Below are 18,223 nucleotides of genomic sequence, written 5' to 3' on the forward strand. Positions count from 1 at the left end.
GACACAGTTGGTTTTTAGTGTTATTTTCAGCTAGATTAAAGTAAATCCCATATGCCTGCCTAATTCATGTCTGTAATATCATTTAACTTGATAAGTATTTCACATGAGTTATGCAAAAATTATTTGTCCCCTGGTTTGATGTCTTTACATACACACTTAAGATATTACCTCCAATGAGATCCACTATAACTGTTAGAGCTGTTCCAAAGTCAAAGTATTTTATACAAATATCTCAATCTTTTCTCATAAAACCCATTTATTCTTCATATGTTTACAAAGTACGTTTTCCATGTGAAAGCATCCAATACCTCACAACTGCATTTCCATTTAATCAATTTAATTATCATTCATTTGCCTCACCCAGGATATATTTAAGGCAATTTTCCACTTAATCATTCCTACTAAAAGCTACAGGAATAGCCTTAGGTTTTAAAGATTGTCAAACCCTATCCTGTAGAATGGTATGTTTTATTTCGTAGTTAAACAAGACACACAACCATTATGAAGACCCTACGGTGGAAATAGTGTGTCCTGTAACTGGGCAAGCCTTGGAGTTTAGAAAACTGCCCTTTGTGAAATGCATCCAGTCAAATTTTCCTCAAGGTGTTACTTACACAAACCAGTCATTAATTCTGTGGGAAAACTGTCTTTTATACAGCTGACTCTTGTGCCTGTGTAAGTCTTCTTAAACGGATCCTAGTGCCCATAAAATACAGAATGATTCTTTAGGAGGTTGTTCTGCCTTCAGGGGAAAGGAAATAAAAACTAGAGTGCAGTAGATCCTGACACATCTGTAGATTTATGCTACTGGTTCAATCATATATCCTACAGGATCATCTAGGTTTATATGCTAAAAAACAAAAGGAATAGGCAATAACTTCCACTTGCTGCCATCTACTAGCAATAACCAAATTTCCCAGCAATTCCTAACCTGTAACTGGACAAGACTAGTGTCTGCAAAACACTGAGTTTCACTAGAAATATTAATCAAGTACTCAAGAATACGTGCTCTTCCATGGGAAGCTTGGACAGGACTTCACTTATTCTTGGTTGTTAATTGGTGAAGAGCTTGAGTACAGGATAGCACCACAGAACATACTTCCCTCTGCTGTGTGATTGCAGTTGGAGTAGTATGAATTCATAATAATAATAATAATAATTCCTGCATAGCTCTCTTTGCAAGACTAAAACTGGCAAGGCAGAAGTTTGCAGATCACTCTTGTATGGTCTAGATCTGACAAAAAGCAGTGTGCACTCTGAATATCTAGTAAATTCTTGGCAGTGTGGATGAAGTTTTCATTTCCATTGACAGTACCTTGCACTTGTCAATTCCTTTGAAACATATTTAAAAGCAGAGGATTACAGAATGACTTCTCTAATCCCAACCCTCAAACTCTTCACTAAGTACAGTTGCCTAATATGCAATATGTTTGATCATTATTAGCCTTTGCCCCAGCAGATTTTCTGTCAAAGTGCTGGAGCAACATAGTATTATGTACTCTTGAGGAGGAAGGTGGGTATTTTTGGCAAAAAATCTGGTGGAAGTTCTTCCTTCTGGCTAGTCACTGGCATAAACCATTCCTTGTGGCTACCTGAGGAGCAGGGACCAGAATGGACTGAAAGGAAGCAGAAGTCTTTATTTCCTTCCTGTTACCTGGTATCCACTCTTTCCCCATTCCTGTGCTCCTCAGATATGGTAGCTAACTGAGGTATCTTTGCCACAGGGGTTTTCTGGCATCAGAGAGGAAAAAGTCAAAACTGCAGGACAACATTATGATTATCATAATAAGCCATAATTAAAGAACTATTTTAACAGATCTTTATTTGATGGATTTTTGGTATAAAACCCACAAAACTAAAATTAAGAAAGAGCTATGTTTCATGAGGCAGAACTGACAATGCTGAAAGATCTGATTAAACTATTGGTGAACCCACTAAACATTGTAATCTTTATGATACAGTAATATAATCAGGTTGGGGAAGATGCAACTCTCATAAAGGCACAGATTTGTAACTGCAGATTCAGTACCCTTCTAGGGCACTGATAGCAGTCACATTTATTTTTATTACAACTTAGAAGCCGTAAACCTATTAAATATGAGTGTTTTTAAAATAAAAAGACAGTAGCATAATAGTAAGCTTCTTTGGAACTCTGCTGCTATGTTTAGTGTATTAAAATATTTCTATCCACTGTAGTAATTAAGGATGGCAGTGTAAGCAGGAGATAACCTGTTTGCCACAAGTTACAGCGTTCTGAAGCTCATTGCTTGCTGACTCATTCTGAATCATATCAGGCCAAATACTTTCACCCTCAGAAGTTATTTACTGGCCTAAAATGTTCCTATTTTTGACTATTTTCCACTCTAGTTTCTTGCCACTTTAAACATGTCTGTCTGTCCATTGTTCAGTTAACATATTTTCTCCCAAATAAATAAATAAATAAATAAATAAATAAATCAGTTTGCTGTTGACCAGTATACATCATTGCAGATTAATACTCTCATGTCCCTGGAAATAGGACCTAGCCTGTACACATGAAATCTTGCCATTCTCCTCCTTTCTTGTATGCTATAGAAAGGATGCTGGTTTAGCCACCAGGGATAAGTAATCTTCTATTGAAATTTTGTCTGTCAAGATCTTGTATCATCTATTCCAGACAAAAAGGGGATGATTCATATGTGGAAAGCTATAGGTACAGAAAAGGCCAAGAGCATGACATGGGCACAGAGAAGCCAGCATAACACTAAAAGCCAATTTAAAATCTTGGAGCAAGGACCAGTACCTAGTCTAAATTAAGTATTAATGTAAGAATATGGCCACTACCCAAGTAAGGTGTTTTTTTTATCCTCTCTAAGGTTTCAGTTTTTCATTCTATTTAAAAAATAAAACAAGAATTAATATGTTTTTTAAAGGACAGGCTTTTTTTCCTGCCTACACATTTACAGAGATTGTCAGACTTTCAGGCATCTAATATTTGGATTTCAATTATTAGGAAATAAAATCTGAACCATATACCAAGAGGTAACCACATCCCAACTTGGAAATGTGAAATTCAGAGTTGATGTTGTGTCCCTTCTTTCTGTGGGATATTGAACCAAGCACATGTAGATAGATACCTGAAAACTCTCAAGCCTCAGCAAGGTCCCTGTCTGTGCTTAAAATATTAAACAGTTCTATCAAAAATATTTTATGTTTGAAAATTGCACTGTAAATTAAATGTCCATCTACGGTACCTGACAATCTCCACCTTAAGTATGGGTATGAGTTCTTCTTTTCTTTGTTCTTGAGCACTTTTATCATTATTTCACTGAGCTAAACCAATAAAAATGCTAAAATGATTTCCAACATTTTTTTATAATTCATTTCATGCCCTATTTTACAGCAGGTTATTCTCTAATCTAATTTACATTATTTTGAAATCACAAACTGATCATAATTATCTTTTGATGATAATACAAACTCATTTAAAGGGAACATCAGGTGCCTCATTGAAAACCTGTTGTAACAGGTCCTCGCAAACATAAGATCATACATTTTCTGTGTGTTGTTGGAAAATATTATATGAAATGATTCTTATGTTTTAAATGTAGTGTTTAATATTTACCCAATGTTGGGTTTGTTTGTTTGTTAAATGTGGGGCCAAAAAAGTTCTGCTTCAGAATCCTTTTTTTTAATTTATTTATTCTGATATTTAGAGAACACGTGAGATAATAATTAATTAATTTAGAGTGAATAATAGCCAGAAACATGCTGTCTTCCACACAGCTTGATAGCAGGTTACTATCTAGCAATATTTCAACAGAAGAGAGATAGAGAAATAGAAGAGGAGAGAAAGTTCAATACATTGTTGATTCTCGCTTTCTTAACTCAAAATACTGCTTCATCTGAATTTCTGCTGAATCAGGCTTTTTAATTCCTTTTAATCATTGAGGTCCATGAGGTTTGAAGATTTCCCTTCAGTCTTTCATACTAACTTTCTTAACTGTCTTGAAACCTGCTTTTGAAAGTAGGATTTTGCTGTTACGTGGAGTTCCGAAGAAATTTCAAATAAAATGTTTTTGACACAGGGAATGTTCTTGAGGTAAAAAAGAAAAGACAAAATGATCCTTATTTCATCCCTCTGTCAATATAATAATGAGTTGATACTCAGTGATAGTAAAGGTTAGCATTTTTGAAGCTGATCAAAGGTGAAGGAAACATATAGACTTTTGTTCTTGGTCTATAGCTGATAGGTGATGCTTACCGTTATCAGATTAATTTTATGTTTGTCTGCAACAGGTTTTCCTGAACTTAGGAAAACTTTTCAATTTTTTGACCAAGCTAAATTCTTCAGGATATCGATATCTTCTAGGTATAGAAAGAATCTTGCATTTTATGAGGGCAATAGTAATGATTGATAATCATTGAAATAACTGTTTGGTGAACTGAATCAGTGCTGACCAAATGAATTACCCAATTCATTAGTGAATCTCATTTACCCAACATCCTGACTTTCCGTTTTAGTTCATTATGTGAAAACATTTGAGTAGTCTGAGAACTCAGAATTATTGAGTTGAAATGTTTTCAACTCCTGTTGATAATACAGGAGTATCAAAAAAAAAAATCAAAAACAAATTTTTATTATCCCTTCTGCAAACTAGGTATTTTCGGGACTTCTCTTTTCATATGGAAGTCTCTTAATCATTACTAATATTTTTCCCAGAATTCTGCTAGCACTTGTATAACATCTGTTAATGGATTTCTAAAATAATTTACCAGTATCATGTCTGGAAAATCATATATCTCATTTTTTATTTTTTTTAACTGTCATTATTATATCTGTCTCAAAATATGTGTGTAATATTTTCAATTATCCAGTATTTATTGGAGGTTCTCTCAAAAAATAATATGGAGCTAAGTAAATCTTGATGTAATGTTTAAATCTTTGTAGTGCAATAAAATATTCAGAGGCAGTATGTTTTGGACACAGTACAGTTGACAATGTTTCATGGCTCATTTGCCCAAGTAATTATGAGATTGTAGTCATCACTCAAAGATCAAGTGCAGCTTTTTCATTGCAAAGACATTCAGGTTTTTATCTATATAATGCATAATGGCTGTGATTTAAATGGAGCTCAGGAACACAGGAATCCTGGAGCTGTGATACACTCATTACAGGAATATTTAAAAAGCATTAAATAATATTGTGCAGTTGTAAACTGAGGTGGATTGGTTGGTATATCTTTAATGCAAAATGTTGTGAAACTATAGTACAGAAAGGACTATTTGAAATCCAATCTGAAAAAGAGTGTTTGTTTGGTTTTAGTATAACAACCTGGAATCCCATTTATTGACAGTTTGCAGCTATGTTTAGTGACCTCAGCTGACTTTTCACCTCACATAGCTACACCCCTCACATGGAAATCAATGCAAAGAATGAGTTAATAGGTCATAAAGTCAAAACATTGGCAACATATGGTACTATTGCATCTTTCTTATATAAGGGAAGAAAAAAAAAAAAAAAAAAAAACTTGTGGTTTTCTAGTTATTTCTGTTATAAATGAAGTCTCAACTCAATCTGAATTTTGTAATGTTTATAAAACAAATATTTCTAAAAGGTATAAAAGGCAAGTAAACAGCGCTGGGTGTGTGGGGAGTCTACGCTCCACCAACATGCACACACGAACATCAAGCATTCTAAATATACAGAACATTGCTTTACATACAGCCGATGGGCTGAGGTCAACTGCATGAAGTTCAACAAGGCCAAGTGCCGGGTCCTGCACCTGGGGCGCAATAACCCCAAGCAGAGCTACAGACTGGGAGAGGAATGGTTGGAGAGCTGCCAGGCAGAGAAGGACCTGGGAGTGATGGTGGATAGTCGGCTGAATATGAGCCAGCAGTGTGCTCAGGTAGCCAAGAAGGCCAACGGCATCCTGGCTTGTATCAGGAACAGCGTGACCAGCAGGGCGAGGGAGGTGATCGTCCCCCTGTACTCAGCTCTGGTGAGGCCGCACCTCGAGTACTGTGTTCAGTTTTGGGCCCCTCGCTACAAGAAGGACATCGAGGTGCTTGAGCGGGTGCAGAGAAGGGCGACGAAGCTGGTGAGGGGCCTGGAGAACAAGTCCTACGAGGAGCGGCTGAGGGAGCTGGGCTTGTTCAGCCTGGAGAAGAGGAGGCTCAGGGGTGACCTTATCGCTCTTTTTAGGTACCTCAAGGGAGGCTGTAGCGAGGTGGGGGTTGGCCTGTTCTCCCACGTGCCTGGTGACAGGACGAGGGGGAATGGGCTTAAGTTGAGCCAGGGGAGTTTTAGGTTAGATGTTAGGAAGAACTTCTTCACTGAAAGGGTTGTTAGACATTGGAACAGGCTGCCCAGGGAAGTGGTGGAGTCACCATCCCTGGAAGTCTTCAAAAGACGTTTAGATGTAGAGCTTAGGGATATGGTTTAGTGGAGGGCTGTTAGCGTTAGGTTGGAGGTTGGACTCGATGACCTTGAGGTCTCTTCCAACCTAGAAATTCTGGGATTCTGTGATTCTGTGATACTAAACACAAGTATGCCTATACATACGTACAATCAGGAAAAGTAACAAACAATCCTTTAAGTTCCATAACTTACTAAAATTGAGTACGCCTATACATATGTATGATCAGAAAAGGTAGCAAACAATACTATACAATCAGGAAAGGTAACAAACAATCCTTTAAGTTACTAAACTTATTAAAATAGAGTACGCCTATACATAAAAGGTAATGAACAATCCTCCAAGTTCCACGACTCAACGGTCTCCATCTTCCACTCCTTTTCTTGATTACATACAAGTCTCCATTTTCCATTCCCTTTGAACAATATGTCTTGCTTTAAGTTGTCAAGCAACTCAGTCTTCAGGCCTTATGTATCCCGTCCTTCCCACATTGAAGAAAAGCATATCCATCTCCTTTTCAAGGCCAATAGGCCTGGGTCAAAAGGCACATTCAGGTCAACAGGGGGCGGAACAGCAAAAGCCTTCGATGGCTGCAGCAGCAGAGGGGCCCATGGCATAGCAGTTGGATCAGTAAAGGAGCCCGCTGCTCCCTCACTATCTAGCAAACCACATGCTTCTGACTGTGGTCCCACATGTCTCTTTAAGGCCTCAGAGACTGCTCGCCAGGTGCCGAGCAATCCCACTGCAACCTTGCCATTTTTAGTTGCAGAGTCCCACACCTTGACCTCAGTTTGGTCCCATATTTCAGGATTGTAAACTGTCCGATTGTTAAGAAGGAGAATGAGCTGTAAGGTTACCAGGACAGTCTTTGCTCCTAAGGACAGATTCCCCATAATGTGCAACTGCTTACCAGCGAGAGGCAGTTGTGTGCACAGGTCCGCTTCTCTCAGCTCGAGCTTCTCTCCAGCTCCAGTGCGCCTATTCCCAGCAACTTTCTGTACGAGCTTCTCTGAGCAGTTTGCTGAGTCTGGCCGAACCTATCTCCATGAGGCAATCAAAATGCCTGTTCCCATCCTGGTCTCCATTCTGCCAGCCTGCTCCTCTTCACTTCTTTTTCCTGCTTCTTTACTGATGTAACTTCATCGTGCTGCCCTTTTTCTTTTTTTATCTTGAGGGCAGTTTCCCTCTTATACTCTTCTCCCCACAGCACTTCTTTTCAAAACAACTTTTCTTTGGTCAAACAACTTTGAATGTAACAACAACAGCAAACACCCAGAAACATCCATGCCTTAACGGCTGGAGAACAAGAGAACCATCTGGAGAACAAGAAACCGGAGACTGCATGGAGTCTCCTGAATCACCCTTCTTTGTTCCCTCTAAACTCTTTTATATTCCTGATGGCCTTGTCATTAAGAGTCTAATGTTATCTCAACCATGGGGCTTTCCAACCCCCATGGCCATATTCCCAAATCTCCCCCTTCTTTATTAATGTCAACCATTTTCTCGACACGAATTACCACTCCATATATAACATTTCTTAGACAAATTAATAGACAGACCATGACATAACCAAACAATAATATATCAACTGATTTACATGTGGTTAAATATGCTTGAGGACGGTATTCAATTGGGGCATAATGAGATGAATGTCTTGACTTGCTTTTGCCACATTGTTAGCATTACTTAGGAAAATCTACAATTGCATCTTTAAATTTTGAGCCTGAGCAAAATCTTAGTATCACAACAGATATTTTCCATGGTCAAAAACATTACAGGAGACTAACCAAAATACTGAAATGTAGCAATTCTTTACTTTTTTGAGCAAGACTCCATAGGAGGGTTCTTTTAAACAAAGGCTCGGACATTCAGGTTTTCTGACCACTCATGTCGTACCTAAAGCATCAAACACAAGAATGGTTGGGTTTTTCCTAAAGGCAAAGGAAGCTTTGACTACTTTAGCCTACTCAGGCATAACAGCCTTGTGATTGGGTACAGACACAGTAATGGGTGCATCCGCACCCACGGTAACCTCTGAGTTGCCCTCTTGCATGTAGACACCTTGCTGAAGCCCATGCTTGGGTGTGATTGCATGTGTTTCAGGTGATCTCTCCTAGTTTTAGCATAAGTAAGGACAGTCCCTCTTTGGTTCTGTACCAATAAAGGGTGGTATAAGACGTAAGATAAATATTTTTAATAATATGAATAATTTAAGTTTGAACTTTCTGTTACCAGTCATCCCCAAATTTATTCATATAGAAACTCGAGCTGCATTTTTTCATCCACATTCATTATGTGTTTGCCTGCCTGGTTGAATAACTCTGAACAGGCATTACTTTCACAGAAGCCCAAGTCCATAGGCATATCTGACGAGCTAAGATACCATGGTTACTGAATGCTGCCTTTCTTACTCCCATCCACATACATCATCCTACCTCTGAGGTGTGTGTTTCTCTCCATTAGACCTCCCCATCAAAACTGAGTTAAGAGGGGAAACACGAGATAATCTCTAAATAGTAAAAAAAAAAAAAAAAAAAAATCATGCACATTGGAAAATGTTAAGCAAAAACTCTTCTTACATCAGCTAATGTCCTGCTGGGGCAAAGGTGTGTTCATTTGAACATTTGCTGTCAGGTCCATAGATACAAAATTATTTATATAACGCTACTGATACTCAGCTGTTGAACAGTCATTGTACCTCAGGTAAACACACGTGACATGGAAAGCCCATTTCTCTTCTGTTTTTCCAGTTATTTGTATAACCAAAGGGGTTTTCTATGTGTGAAATTTATACAGAATAGTGTAAGATAAATTTATTATTGGTGCACTGTTACCTGAAACATTTCACTGAGGTCTTCTCTTGCTTTGATTAGTTACCAAGTGATTTACTGAAGAAAAACTCACAATAACCTTTCTAGTGACAAAACTGATTTAGAAGAAGACAAAAAGAATATACTAGCACATACAGTACTTTGAAATAATGAATCATTGTAGCAAAAACAACGATGTGAAACATTCCACTGTACAGAAGTTATAGGAATATATTGGTGTGGTAGAAATAGAAAGATCAGAATAAAGGAATGAGTATTTCATTTTCATCACTACTATTTATGGTTTGCAGCATACGTTTTAAATTCTGACTAGTGGCTCTCTTTATTAGTGTTGTGATATCAATCAGTCAACCACTATATTACTTCATACATGAGCAAGAATAACATCTTTCTTCTCCTTTGCCTATTGTTGGCTTATTAATATTGCTATTCCTTGTGAAAAGAAAGTTCCGACTACACTATTCAGGCACATTTTTACCATGAGAGATTTGCAGGACTTATTTCAACTTGTATTTCTCAACTTGTATTTCTCTCACCTCATATTTGCCTAAGCTACCTAACACAAACACAGAATAATCTATACATTTGTGTAGCAGGCCAGGTCAGAGTCCAGAGACAGCACTGCTTCTTGGAGTCAGTCTCTGGAAATATGAGTGAGCATAATACCAATTTTGTTTTGTATTAGTTATGTTCTATAAATCATCTGCCACATTGATGGGACAGTGTTGGGTAGTTTCTGTTACTATTTTTCCTTTTTTCCTTCATTTCAACCCTTGTGATTCTGCTGTTTCACCCTCTTGTTCTATATGCATTTGAGACTAGAAAAGGTGAACCATTTTTAGCCACAATATCAACAGCTGTTTGACAGTGATTCTACAAAAAGTTTTCTTCTGAACCAGCAAGCATCACTTTTTTGCTTTTTAAGTGAAGATAGAAATTTTAGATGGAAGCAATTTATTTCCTTTTTGAAGGTCAAGAAGCACAAAACTAGGAGATGTGATAGGGTTCTTCCTTTGTCTGTGGCAATCTCTGCCTGTCATTGTCACCTTGTCCCCTACTTTGTTCACTGTTCATGCGTATGTAGCCCTCTCAACAGTTCTTTGGGACATCCTGTGGTATTGCGTTCCCAGAAACGCTACTAACTTGGGTTGCTGTTTGCCAGCTGTATTTAGGTATAGTATAGACCTTTGTTAGCTTTTTAGGTATCAGGTATGCTGCTTATTGATATGTCTCTTATGTAGCCTTTCTTGTCTAGCCGTGTAGCTAAAATTCTTGCCAGGCTCTCATTTCCTGTCTTGATGACTCCAATATCTTTTTCCTCATGCCTTGCCTCATGTAGCCTGACCCCATTTGTGGCTATTCACAATGTTTCTGTTAAAATTGTTCTCCCAGCCCCTTGACAGCTTCTCCTTGAATTTTCCTACAGCTTCCCTATTCAATTCCACATCAAACAGACCCTGCTTGTCTTCACTGTAAAACTACAAATTATTTCTCTTCTACTAGCTGTGATAGATGTTGGATAGATGTTAAACTGTTAGAATTTTCTGACAAGAGCTTCCCCCCCCTCCAAAAAAAAAAAAAAAAAAAAAAAAAAAAAGGTATTTCTTCACAACACTTCTTTAAACCAGCTGTTGCTAAAGGAAACTCTTGTGAAAAACAGGCTTCTGTTCAGCTGCATCTACAGCTTTTCCTGAGCATTGAAATAGTTTTTTGTGTAGTCATTACTGTAAAGTCTTTAGGAGAGGGCTCTTTTTCTTACTCTACATTTAAACAGCAGCTGGTTCAAAGATGTCCCAATCCCAGACTAGCCTTCCTAGAGAGCAGCTTTATAAATAAATCCTTTGGAAACTTTCAGCAGTACCAAGTTAGCAATGTGCTCTCTGAATCCTGTTCTTGAAGGCACAGCAATAAAATGTTAGTAGCAGCAGTAGTTACAGTGGTAGTTAAATACCTACACCTTTTAAATACAGATATTCTTCCTCCTTTATTCACATGAGTTTAAATACGGTCCAACTTCTAAATAAGCAAGGGTGGTCAGATGCTCAGAACCACTGATGCCATGTGAAATTGTTCTGGTTCTTTGGTATTTGTTTACTTAGATTTTTTTTTATATTTTTTGGTCAGTTTGAAGTTTATTTTGTGTTCTATTGAAATTGCATGTGATGTACTTGTCTATTCATACCAGAAATACTGATAGTAAAAGCTCGGTTTCCCAGAAAATGATTCAGGTCAAATACTTATATGGTGTCTCCTGTACTGTGCAATAACAGCATTGTATGTAGCATTTTTTAGAGATGAGGCACTTTGTATGTGCCAGACTTGCATCATCTGGAAAATTCTGAATTTTCCTGTGTTTCATTACATTACTGTTTTTTCATTTTTCTGTTAAAGGTATAAAATACTTGCTCTGGCTTGATGTGCTCCTCCCTATGCTTTCAATAAAAATTATGTTTGTGTAGAAAATGTCAGCTTTTCTACAGTACAGCTAATCTGAGTTTTATTCTTCTATTGTATTCCTTGATTAATATTCCAAATCCCTGACCAAATCAGTTATTCACAAATATTGCTTGCTTTAGTAAACTAGCACCAACGAGTCCATCTGATGTCTTCAGTAACTATTTATTACTAATCTGTTTACTTGGCATTTTTTTCTAAAATATAATGTTTCTAATCATCTAGTATCTGGTCATATATGAAAATTGTTGAATTTGCATATTTATTCATAATAAGAAGCAACCCAAAATAAGTTCCTGCTCTGTACTGATTGCACGTAGTTCCTTAAATAGCCGTATATTCCTAGATCCAAAACAGATATGGTTAGAGACACTTTTTCACCTAGCAAAATCCACAGCTTCAAGTTACAAAAGCTGGAGGGGTACAAAGCTGGAGGGGTAGAGCAGAAAAGAAGTAGACATTGAAGTGTAGCCTCACACTCAGACTTCCCTCACACAGGATGAAGACCCAGATCACCAGTTACGACATCACACTTTCAAATTCATGCAATTTTCAGCTGACTAATTTAATGAATAATGGCTAATGATAAGCAAGGTGGAACAGATTTTAGGTATGGGGAACTTAGAGCCTCTTTTTGGCAAGTTAGTATTTAGGAAAAATGAAGGTGTTTCCTTGGGATTCATGTGCTACTGTCATTGGGGTATGCTTTCCTTCTCGGGTTCCCACTAAGAACAGTTATATTGTTTGGTACTGTATTGATGTTTAATAGCACTATAGTTAGGAGCTCAAGTATCCAGATGAGATTTGACTTTTAAATATACATTGGAAAAGTCACAATTCATTATTAACTATTACTCTAATGAGATTTGTTGTTAACATTTCTCATAGATAAATTGCTTTATTATTTAAATTTGACTATACTAGACTGTGTCACCTAAATAATCTCGGTCAGTGAATAAATGATAAAGCCAGGCTGGCATTTTTTATTAATAAAAAATAACAAGCCGGAATACACAGTGCTAGAGCCTGATCTCATTTTTAGCACTCTAAAATGCATGGGAACTACTGTGATTTAGGTGGAATTTGTCTTTGTTCTAACCTATGAAACTGAGAAAAGGATCTGATTTCATATTGAGCATAACTAAAGCAATTTTATTTTAAATGTAAATTTAATAAAAAATAAATAAATAAACACATGACATGCTCAGCTTGTGATATTTCTAAAGAAATACAATCAGTTAAATTTGAGATTATTAATTAGATGTGTGAGTCTATCCTGTGTTATGAAGAATTTATGAAACGATTTTCCCAAGAGCAAACTCTCAGCTGGTATGAACTGCCATAGTCCCATTAATTTTACAAACATCAGAGAATTTAACCCAGTTCAGAACTGCCCTTTGATTTACACTTTTCAAAATAGCCTCTAAGATGAACTTTTTTGTGTAGTTTGGAGAGGATGACAAGAAACTGAATTTGGAGATGAGTAGAAAGTGACAATCGAAAATGAAAGAACTTAATTCTGTTTCAAAGTAATTTTAAGATATTTTAAAGTTATATGAAGTTAAGTAGGCTTTTTTGCATTTTATGTGGCTGTGTCCATTAAGAAATTACTCTCATAAATGATGATTAATGATCACTTTGAATAATGTATTGTCTTCATTAAAAATCTACAGCTTTTGAAGATAAACCAATGTGTTTGAAAAATTAATTCACAATGTGAAATGATTTGTGTATGTGTTTTCATATGTGCTCAGTGGTGCAAATACAGGTTCCTGAGGTTTATTTAAACCAGCAGTTTCTCACATAATCTAAATCTTTGCCTGCACTTAACTGGGTTTATATTCAAAAAATCAGACTTTTGCCACTGTAGCATTATCAAAATGGATTAAATATCTCTCAAATTAAAAACAGAATACTAAGACAAAGAGAAGCTTAACCTCTCACTGATTAGCACCATTGTTTAGCCCACTTTTCAGTTTTATTTCCCTTTTCTGTGCAGCCAAGAACTGAATAGTATGTGAATAAAGGCCAGGTTCCCTAAGTCTTCTACCTCACTAAGCTTTATGGCAAACTTAGACCTCCTATGCCAGTAAAGGGCTCCTGACACCTGAATCCAAGCTTGTCCAGTTCATCTACAACTTTGTACTGTGACAGACATACTGTAAATACTTACTATTGTATAAGAAGCAATGCTAAAGTCCAGAATGATTACTCCAGAAGGTATTTAAGAATTATCAGGACTAAATATGCCAGACAGTCACGTCTTAATTTTAATTATTATTTTAAAGTATTTTAACTGAATCAGAAGAATGTCCATGATCAAAACTGTGAGTAGGTTCAGGCAATTATTTCTAAAAGACACTTATATGTTAACCTCAATTACTGCTGACTTCTGAGAAAATTGCAAATCAGGATAGTAGCACTGAAGAATTCTTTCCTAAAAATATACATGTTTGTACTGGGGATAAAAAGACTATCTTCATTACAGGGTCTTGAATTGTTGTTCTCTGGTAACAGACAAAATGTGAGTTTATCACTCAGGAACACCTACAGATGGATAAATTGTCTTAGTACAATTTGGGATTAACTAGGTAGCTGATGTAAATACATGCATATATATTTCCAACCATCAGGAAATACTGTGGTGACCTATCTGTTTCCCTCTTAATTCAATAGGTTTAGTATACTACAGCTAAAATATACAGTTTGGTGAAGTACTGAAAACAATTTGCAATTAACCTTCAGGCTGTGTGTTGTTTTTTTTTTGTGGTTTGTTTTTTTTTTTTTTTGGTTGGTTGTTTAGTTGTTTTTTTAGCACTTATCTATCACTCAGATCTGTATTCATGTGACTTCAGAAACTTCGAAGGAATACAGCAGAGGACAAAACATAGCTGAATATGTGGATGCATGTTACTCTGTTTAAATAATTTTTTAAAATGTGTAGATACAAGTGTACAGCTGTTAACTTGTGTGTTGTTTGTGGAAAAGCTATTGAATGGAATTTTTTTTACTATTAATTGGATTGGAATTGCATGAATTTTTTTAAAAATCTACTACAGGTTGTAACAGCAAGCAAATTCATTTTTTCAAGATATTTCAAGAATCTTCTTAGAATACACATCCCTGATATTATTACCTAATTATTTAACCAGTAATTCTCTGAAATTACTGAAGATTTATCAGTGCATTTTAAAGTGTGACCTTGTTGCCTCACTGTCATTCTGAGTTGTTCAGTGTCTGTCTCATTTAGAGACATCACCTGGAATGTTGAATGCAAATAAATTTAAAAGCTGATAGTTTCATTTAGAGATATTAGAACAAGCCACATAGCTGACTGTAGAACTGTTTTTATGTAAAGTTTCTACAATATTAGTCAATTTGGTCTGCTTAAGCTTATATTGTCTTTTCTTCCGAAAAATAAACAGTTTTAAAAAATAAACGGTATTGCCCTCTGCCAACAGCAGACGGCAATTATTCAGAAAAGTCTTTGCATTTGGATTGTCTATAAAGTTTGACACAATAATTGAATAGTCGAATAGGAAATAGGATTTTTATGACAGCAGTTTATGTTCAGGATTCATACGGTATGTTTATTTAAAAGAAGCTGAAGAGAACAAGAAACTGCTTAGTATGGTGAAATATGCATGTGTTATATACTGTGTCTTAATGACTGTCTTTTCTTTCCTCTTACAGTTTGATAATGTATGGTTTTGTGAAGGCCATGGTACACATTGGCCAATTAAAAGCATGGGAATTCCACTTCACTGACTGTTTGTTTTTTGGATCACTGATGTCTGCCACAGATCCAGGTAACAATTTAAAATATATATATATTTTTTTCAAAAGTCAGAAGAGTAAATAAAAATATAATGTCTGTATGTGCCATAAAAATGTTGAGTGTCTGTTCTCAGTTTTGATTCTCATCCCTTTAAATGTCTTATATTCTGATTATCGTAAATCAAATTGCCTCCAGAGATCCCCTGTGTAAGATTTACCTGTGTTAATCTTATAAACTTTACAAATGAAGTTGCTGAAGAGATTTGATTCAAAGATCGAAGCCGAAATTCCTTTAAGTGGTATATTCTTTATTGCAGCGCTGGATGCACGGGGGATCTCTCCACCTATCGTGCATACCTAAAGCGGAAAGCAGTCTTGAATTTATACAATCAATCTATCAATATTCTACAAGCACCTATACATATGCATTACCTATCCCCGCCTTCCCTCGCTTCTCATGCTAATTAGCCTTTTGGCACCTTGCGCCTGCGTAGTGCCTTCCAAGAATTGTGGGCAGGGGTCTTTGGGACGTGGGCAGAGGTCTTTGGGAGGAAGACCCCGAGTCTTCCTCACAGTGTACTTTTCACCTTTGGTCAGGAATCTGCTGAATTGGCAGGTTTCTTAATTGCAAGAGCTGGTTGTTGCTAATTCTTCCGTTTGTTGTATCTTTATAATGAATTCCAATGTCCAGTTTTGAGATTTATAGTCCTTACGTTTGTTTCTCTGTCCATCTGCCGCTTCCTTATCATGAGTTCCAGTGTCTTGTTTCGAGATATACAGTCCATGTCTGGGGATTGTCCTTGCCTCCCCAATGCCTCCCCAATACCTCCTTAATCAGATTGAAATAATGTTCTTCAGTCTCCGGGACACCTGACTGTTTATTGCTAATATGAGAACTTCTGTGAGCCTTAAACTTTATGGTTAATTAACATAGACATTCAAAGAAACATAGAAAATCCTGAGTTAGAAGGGACCCAAAAGGATCATCGAGCCTGCCACTCTGCTCCCCTCCTAAGGAGGCTGCAGGCTGCCATGAGGTCTCCCCTCAGTCTCCTCTGAGCTGAACAAACCAAGTGACTTCAGACACTCCTCATACGTCTTCCACTCTAGACCCTTCACCATCTTTGTTACCCTTATTTATATGCCCTCTAACATTTCTATATCCTTCTTAATACTGTGGTGCCCAAAACTGCACACAGGCCACACCTGTGCAGAGCAGATCAGGTCACTTCCCTCAACCATCCAGACATGCTGTGCAAATGCATCTCAGGCTATGGTTGGCCCTTTCGGCTGCCAGGGCACACTGCTGGCTTATATTCAATTCGCAATCAACCAGGATCCGCAGATCCTTTCTCTTGTCCCCCAGCCTGCATGTGTTTTCAGGATTGCCACACCCCAGGCACACTTTTTTTTTTTCTTTTTAAATTTCATACAGATGGTGAGTGCCCAACCCTCTAGTTTGTCAAGATCTTTCTGCAAAGCCTCTCTACCCCTGAGGGTGTCAACAGCTCCTCCTAATTTAGTATCATCTACAAACTTACTTAGCATGTATTTGAGTCCTGCATCCAGATCACTTATAAAATGTGTGATCTAACCTGGTTTAAAGATATGGGGAACTAACTTTCAGATATGGCCATATAAATATAGTTTATAAGGTATCAATTTAGAATTTGAATGCAGTGTTACATGGTTAATACAATTATGAAAAGATCGGTACCAATATGTTGACCAGAACTTGCAGATGTGAGGTTTAAAGCCTACAGTTACAGCAAATACCCAAGTGTGGGAGAAACAGATTCAGTGGAATTCCAAGTTACAGAATTGTGTATATCAGAAGGGACCTCTGGAGTATTTCCTATCCAACCTAATAATTAAAACAGGGCTAACTTCAAAGTTATTCATAGACTTAGCAAATTTTTGTTACACTGACTATGTTCATAGTAAGACTACTCTGGTATCAAAATATTGGTTTTGCATCTATGGAAAAACTGTGAAGGAGGAAGTGAAAAGAGAATTTATTGATATTCTAACTACAATATCATGCAAAAACAAAGTGAAAAATATGGAAAGGTACACTGGATTTTTGCAAAATTTTCAGTTGAGCGGTTACAGGAAAAAGAACAAAAAGCATTTCACGATGCACATGACATGCTGTGTTAGTGCTAATACCCCTGACAAGCTTCTCTGAGAAACATATGAAAAAGTCTTTCAAATTCTTGGCTATTAAAAGAAGTGACAAAAAGCAACACTGTTCCACAAATTTGTTCCATTCTTTAAATGAAACCTCAATATTTGACAAAAGACTACGAGAGCTTGTGATTTATCATTCTGATGGCTTAAAAATATGGTGTAAAACAATTTATTTCAACAAAACCTGTTGTTGCAAGATTGCTGTAAAAGCTGCCTCAAATTGTTATTCTCAAATTAAGCTAAGCATCCAGTATTCTGCCACTTATAAAATCCCCCAACTACTTTAATAAGGTTCATCACATGATCAGAGCCTATCCTCAGAACAAGAGAACAACACAGAAACTAAAAGCAGAAATTACACATAAGAAAAATAATTGCTTATGGAATAAAAAGTTGCTTAAAGCTTCCAAGTACTTTTCTTGATTGTGCTATGAATAGTTTTGTAGTTGGCTTTGTTTCTTTTCCCATTTTCCATTCCATTACTATTTTGTTCCACAAATGAAAATGTTGATTTACAAGGGGATATACATACATGTATAAGACAAACACAGTGATTTTGATTACAATAGT

General features: G+C 36.7%; 1 protein-coding gene across 1 annotated transcript in view; it reads left to right on the forward strand.

Moving 5' to 3' along the window:
• The window catches only part of SLC9A9 (solute carrier family 9 member A9), a gene marked incomplete at both ends in the record, with an annotated part of 211,898 nt that overhangs the window by 31,004 nt on the left and 162,671 nt on the right, over window positions 1-18,223 (forward strand). Inside the window, one exon of the mRNA XM_084292307.1 lies at window positions 15,380-15,495. Coding sequence (XP_084148433.1) covers window positions 15,380-15,495 — 116 coding nt within the window. The remainder of the gene's footprint in view (window positions 1-15,379; window positions 15,496-18,223) is intronic.

This window comes from Netta rufina, assembly GCF_964035555.1.
Source record: "Netta rufina genome assembly, chromosome: 9".
NCBI lineage: Eukaryota > Metazoa > Chordata > Aves > Anseriformes > Anatidae > Netta > Netta rufina.